At 30.1% G+C, this 7,345-nt stretch overlaps 1 protein-coding gene across 1 annotated transcript; it reads right to left on the minus strand.

Moving 5' to 3' along the window:
* Positions 1-1,671: 1,671 nt before the first annotated feature.
* LOC131066400 (agamous-like MADS-box protein AGL66) lies at positions 1,672-6,102 on the minus strand. The gene is made up of 10 exons (XM_058001157.1): positions 5,918-6,102; positions 5,618-5,674; positions 5,288-5,303; positions 5,070-5,131; positions 4,932-4,944; positions 4,780-4,841; positions 2,638-2,737; positions 2,392-2,460; positions 1,997-2,124; positions 1,672-1,882 (listed from the first exon to the last, which is right to left on the minus strand). Exons 1-10 carry the CDS (start codon positions 6,100-6,102, stop codon positions 1,672-1,674), a joined length of 903 nt encoding a protein of 300 aa, XP_057857140.1.
* Between the last annotated feature and the right edge of the window lie 1,243 nt (positions 6,103-7,345).

Genomic DNA, 7,345 nt, shown 5'->3' on the forward strand with positions numbered 1-7,345 from the left:
ATCTTACTCCTGATTTTTCATCTAACGATGGTTGCAGAAGAACCCTTCGATTTCATCATAAGAGCCTTTTCGTGCCCAATTTCCTGCTTTGGGGCTGATACTCCAATTTCCCTTTCCTTTGAGAGCCGATAAGTCTCTTTCAGAGAGATTACAGACTTAAGGCTCAAAAGGATTCTTCTTATCCCAGAGCCATTAATAATCCTTGTGGTGAAGCTAATTTTAGGAAGCGGGCATTTGAGAAGGAATGAGTATCCGAGGGATAACACTTTCATTTCCTCAAGGTTTGTGGCATCTCTCCTAGATAACCAAGTAGCTAAAGAGGAGTTTTTTTTCAATGACAAGAGCATTATTTAGCCAAGACATCCTGGGAGGCTTGGAAATTGTTGTCAATCGAGCGCTTCTTGATTCTGATATACCATGCCGAGGAGATATGATTCTCTTCTCTATCCTCGAGGAAGTAATCAATTACTACCCATTTCTTTTGGACCTGAAATGTGCTGCTTTAAGGCAGGACAGGGCATATGCAGCTGTGGCAATTAGGTTCCTAAATTGGAGGCTCTTGTCGGATGAACTTGACAATAAAGATAGGGAGGAGGAATTTGTGGACTTTGCAAGATTGAATGGATTTCTTCTATAAAAAAATGAGCAGGTCGAGCAGGTGAATGTTGCAAACAAAAGTGATGGTCATCGAAGGGCCCATGATCATGGGAGGCGGGCCGTGCCAGGAAGAAGAAGGGGTCGACCGCGTGGCAGTGGACATACTCAGGCTGCAGCTCCAACTTAGGGCTGCTCGAATCCATGCTATAGATAGGAAATTTTTGTGTTTATTGCTCAATGTTTTTGTTTTTTGGGGAAATTATAGGCCAATTATATGTAAATATGTACTTTCTAAGGTGTTAGATGGAGAATGGCCTTTAACAGTAGACTCTACGGACTATCAGAAATCTCTTTTTCATATTTTCTTGTAAATATCATTCGGCTATCTAAAACTTATCAGAAGTAGAATTTAGTCTCTTAAGGGGACTCTATGTGTTGTTTTTAGCATGGATGAAAACTGAATACTTACTATGTATCTGGACCAATTTTAATATAATTATATGGCTGTGCCGTTTATCAACCAAAAAACAAACAAACCAATCAATAGTTAATATTTGTTTCAATCTTTAAAACAAATACATTTAAAAATGGTGAACGCAGATTATTTATATTATATTGCCCAGTCCTTTGGGCAGGTATATAGGGCCATTTCTTTCCCAAAATCAACACTCTTCTAATGCAAAACTATTTCTCCATTGAATTAAGGGTAAGACAAAAGTATTTGTTATTTGCACGCATCTTTTTTCAATTATATTTGATACAAAGAATTCCTTAATCTTACACCTTCTGGAATGACCAAATTTGCAATTAAAACTCTGTTAATACAAAAGTCCAGATTTATATAAGCTATTCAATCACAGAAATTTTTTGGGGATCTATGAAAATTTCTTTAAAAGAGAATTGTAGCACCATCATTACAAAAGAAGAGTGATTCCATGACTGTGCTAGCTAAAAATAGCCGATATAGACATAATGCATTCTTATCAAAGTATAATGTAGCAAGTTTCCTTGAATTGAATTCAAGGGAAGCATTTGATTGTTGGAAATAAATGCACCCAAGACTAAAAATTGACATTAAAGATGATTATTTGTTATCAAGTTATCTTCATATGTTGATTGGCATTGGGATGGGATTGGCATTGTAGAACCATAATCATGAGGGGGATAATCAACCCTCAAATGTGATATATTGAAATCACTTTCATGACTTCCAAGCTGCATGCTACCACTGCCTTGCTCAAGGAATGGGGAAATTGTTGTACGCATCCATTCTACCATAGAGTCCCTTCATTCAATGAAGTGAAACACTTATTCAGTGTCCAAATCTTTGAAACCACTATATGAATACCATGGATAACACAATTTTTAAATTCATATATTTTTCTATTATAGAACATACCTGATGTTAAATACACCATCAGTTTTGCAAAGTTCTAGAAAGTTTTGAACACTTGTCTGTGACACCCAGCTTAATATTTGATTCTCACTAGAAAAACTTGGATTTCCATTTGGTGGCTGCATACACATCTTACATACAAAGATACTGTTAATTTATAGTTGAGAAAATAGATCTTCATTTGATGTATCCATTCCCTCCATACATTAACATGAAACATTTTTAAATTTAAGCCCATACATACCATTCATTAAATCTTATAGTAGAAAAGTGCAAAAAGACAAGTTTTGGCATTCATTAAGTCATTGTCATATTTTATTTTATCTTCATTGGTGTTGAAAGATATAGTAAAAGATTTTAAAATGGATGAATTTTGATTTTCTATAAATGAAAAATACCTGCATATTTGATTGGTCATTTATGCTTGCTTGGCCATATGGGACTATGCCAGTTTGTTCAAGATATTGCTGCAATATATTTGAAAATTCCTTTTAAAGTAAATTAACTGTTTTAGAGTTTGAAAGGAATATAATTATTAAAAACAATTGTTATATTAGTATTCTTCAAATAAATATATATTTTCAATGTTTAAATTTCAAGATAATAATTCATAAGACATTTAATGAAATAAAAGAGTTGTTTACCCTTTTAGTTTGAACTCTAATTAAGGATTCCTCAAGAACTCTCTCATAATACTCTGCATCTTGTACTGAAGTTATCATATGAGGATCTGCTTTCAAACACCTGAAAAATTACATTAAAAAGTTGATATAATTCTTATGTATGCTAAATATATTTTACATATAAAGTTTCCTTAAATTTTCTCTTATAATAAACTCAAAAATAATTTCATGGTCCCAAAACTACAAATATATTATTTAATAATTTATTCAAAATAATGAGTAAACCCTTTCAATATAGTTGAAAACATTTTAAAATGCCATCTCCACTCCTAGCCACATCCACATTCATGTGTAATAGTGACAAAGAGAGTTTGAAGGATTTTTTTTAATGTACCTAGCAAGACTTTAAAGTTTCTCAACCTCTAGTTACAACTTTTCTTTTTACACTTATATCTATATAAGATGACACTAAAAATAATTACTGTTTTTGATGATTTGAATAAAAGATTAGATCAAAAGTACCTATCTAATGGATTTATTTGAATATATTTGAGTATGGAAGAGCATAGAAATAAATTCTATGTTTTATAATTAACTGCTAGACTCTATAAAGATGTGCTTTAAGAATCCTAACATTAGAGAACCATTTGCATAAGAGAGAAGGTCGAAGCCACCTAATAGCTTATCTCAAGATGTTAATGGGTTTTCAATAGGCTCCCAAAATCCTCAATATGCTCCATTTACCTTCCAAAGACTCCACCTCAATAGGAAGGGAAGGAAGACCAAAAAAACAAACATTATTAGCGACATTACAACCAAGACCTTGATAAAGGGTAGCAACAACCCCCTTGAAATAGCACTAAACCTATCCTACACAAACACTCTCCACATCAATAAGAGAGGTACTCACCTCAATAGGAAAGGTATGAGAGGAAGTTGACTAATAAAGAACCACACCCTCAACCCTTACCACAAGAAAGATCTCCACCTCCATAGGAGAACACTCCACCTCAATACAAGACATCAGAGGGAGCTAGGGTAATAACAATGTAGGACCTCAACTAAAAATTAGCAAGTTCAAAATAGAGGGCCCTCAACAACAAAAAAACAAACTTCTCTTTCACAAGTGTAGAAGAGACACTTAATCAAGAACACTAAAAAGCCACTAAATCTATCCCTAAATTCTTATGAGCAACAAGAACAAACTTGAGGGAAAACCCCAAAACTCTCCTAATAACAAGTTTGGAACAACTATGCACCATAGGGTAAAAGACAATCCCAAGCCTACACAACAAAAAGAAACAAATACGGGAAAAGGGTACATGGACAAAATGAACATTAATCATCATAGTCATCAAAGCCCAACCACCAATCTAAAAACCTATTCCACACATAAGGCACCAAAAGGGACTCCATTGATCGTGAACCAATCGAAATAGAGGGCTAGAGAGTTCCTCTTAGCAACCTTATCCATGACACCACCAATAGAAGTGATATCTTTGGCAAAAACATGAGACCATCACTTCTTAGGATCCATGTATTTTTAAAAATAATTATGTATTACTAGTCAATATGAGAGATAATGCACAATAATTTAAATTAAGTACCCTAAGGCTGCAAATTTTTTTTGTCCATATATGTATGTAAACAATACTCTATTATCATCTTTTATTTTTGATCTATCAAGTTTCATTTGTAAAACGGAAACCATAAAAAGATTTGTAAATGACACAAAATCATAATGAAAAAAGAGATATTCCAAATGTATATGAAAAATCATCAATATGAATAGTGAAATCAATAAAAAATAAATGAGTGTATGGATATTGTTCATATGAATAATTGAATATGATTAAATTATTTTAAGATCAAACGATTTCATAATGCACTACAATTTCATAATAAAAAAAAATATTTAAGATTATACTGGTAATAAATAATGAATTAGAACTTAAGAAAAGCATAATTCCTCCAATTCTTATAATATGATAATTATAGAAAATAAATTAAATTTATTTTCAAAATGGTAATCATGCAACTTAAAGTAAAGCAATTATAAAACTATGATTATATGCCTAGATTTGTTTAAAGTAGTGGATGAACGCAAACCAAAACTATACTCAAAGAAGAACAAGAATTCAATAAAATAATAATAGACTCTACCTTAGCCTTGAATCTGCATTTGATAGCTGCAATCTCCATGCATTAATTTCCCTTTGAATTTCCTACAAAGTTACCATTATAACTATATATTAAAAATTAACGGCAACTTTAAAAAGTAGAAAGTAATTTTTAAATGATGAAATTAAGCATACCTCATTTCTTGGGCTATTTATGATAATGCATAGTCATGGATAGAAAATATAAGCACCCATTAGTATGATCATTACCTATCAAAAAGATTTTACTACACCAAAAAAAAATATTGAATACTAAAATAAAATAATATAGACCTTGATAGATGACCCACAAGTTCACCTTCACACTTCAATTTCTTCAATGTTCCATTTAAAAGCTGTCCACACATATATCAATAATAACATTTATTTATATGTAGAGTTATAAGATTACATTTTTATTTTAATAAATCATTCCTTAAAATAAATTGCTCAAAACAAAAGAAAAAATAAAGTAAACAATTCAGATAAAAAAAATTAATTATGAAACTTACTTCTTGATTATGAACTCTTCATATTTGTCGTATTTGAAGGAAAAATACAAAACAAAGACAATTAAAATATTAGTTACAAAATAAAAATAAAACTAAACTTTCATATATTAAATATAACTATGAAGAAATTATAAGAAATTCAGAGAGGAAAAGTGAGAAATTTAGGGAGGAAATTTTTTGAAATTTTATAGTGCACATTTTAATAATGAATTGTGTAGATTTTAGTAACGAAAAGTGAAAATATGCAGTTATGAATTTATGTTCTGATTTAAAAATGAATGCGAGTTAGAGGCTGGGAGATTAGGCAATCTGATAAGAAAAAACACATACCTGAACCTCTCATGGTCTGGTAGATTGACATAGCGGAATATAACATCCTCTGTCATACTAGAAAATAAAAAGAAATGAAAAGTAATTAATTCTAAACATTTATTTCGCATGAATACTAGAAGATATTTACCAATTCTAAAACCCTTCTTATAAATAAAAGATATGTACTAAATTCCTTCTGTAAATAAAAATATCTATATGCATCACATCTAAAATAGCTTATAGGTAGCTTATAGCCTAGAAAAAAAAATCCATGTACATTATTAACACAAATTATTAAGTGTTTGTAATAAACTTTACCTTTTCTTTCCAGAAAAATGAGTCAATTTTCCAGAAGGCGAAAACATAATAAGTGCAATATCAATATCACAGAGAACAGAGAGCTCATATGCCTTCTTAGTAAGTCCATTTCGCCTCTTAGAGAAGGTAACTTGTTTGTTTGTGTTGTTTTCTATTTTTTTGATTGGAAGCTTAACTCTCCCCATGACTAGCAATTCTTCTTATCTTCAAAAATACTAAGTTTGATTTTAGTATGAAGAACAGATAGAGAATAGCTGTGTAAAAGGTATGATAAGAACTTGTATTTATCTGCATTATTCATTGAACAAAATGAACTTCATTAGTAAGATAGAAAATAGTATTTTGAAATATAAAGGAAGTCAATCTTTTTATACAACTTGTTAAATAATTAAACTAGATTTAAAAAAATATTCAATTAAATATTATGATAATTTTAAAATGAAAATGTAATAGCTGATTGTTTTAGAAGAGAAAAAAAAAAGGTTGATCAGCTCAAAGATAGATATCATAATCTTTTTATTTACAATAGAAAAAATAATGAATTTACAATAAATATTTAACCTGTTAAAAATTGGCTATTAATTAAAACCATATGATTTAAAATTGAAAGTAAAATGGGACGAGATGTTGAAACCATTTAGATTAGCATTATTAAAACTTTGCTATTGCTTAAAAACATATGATTTAATATTAGATATAGAATAGAACTAAGATGCAAAGACCATATTGATTTTTCCAACCTTTCTTTTGTTGAACTAATGCAATTAATGGGAAGGACAATTTGGCTAACAAGCTGAGTATTTGATCAACTTGAGGTTGTGTTCTAACTGAAAGAAGTGTTTATCAAAATACTTGATTTGTTTTAATCTTAATATAAAATTATGAAATGTGATTGAAAATATTGATGAAATTTTTTCACATAATTTATTCAAACTAATATAGACTTTATGTTAACTAGCTTATATATATATATATAATTTTATAGTATATATAAACTTCTTGAGGGGTCTATTAGACTTTAGGCTAAAAAATATTAAAAATAGAAAAAAAACTGCTTTGCATAAATATATAAATACACACATTTATATAACAGACACATTTATATAGTAGTCTAATTGCCTGTTATTATACCGTTCACTTGCAAAACACAATCTGTAGAACATATTTAACCATCAACACAGGCCAATATCCATCTCAAAATTTTTATCTAAGATTGAGATCTTGTTAGAAATATAATCTCAACTATCTTATGGTATTGTCCTCTACAGCTCACCTCCATATCAGCATTAAAGGTGATTTAAGAAGAATTTTTTTTTGGAGAAAGATTTCAGGAGACTTGATATGATTCGGCGTTAACTCCTCTTAACTCTTACACACTTTGTGGGTTGTAAAATATTATTATCTTATTCTTCTTTTTTCTCCGTAATG

Source organism: Cryptomeria japonica, chromosome 3, assembly GCF_030272615.1.
Source record: "Cryptomeria japonica chromosome 3, Sugi_1.0, whole genome shotgun sequence".
NCBI classification, from domain to species: Eukaryota; Viridiplantae; Streptophyta; class Pinopsida; order Cupressales; family Cupressaceae; genus Cryptomeria; species Cryptomeria japonica.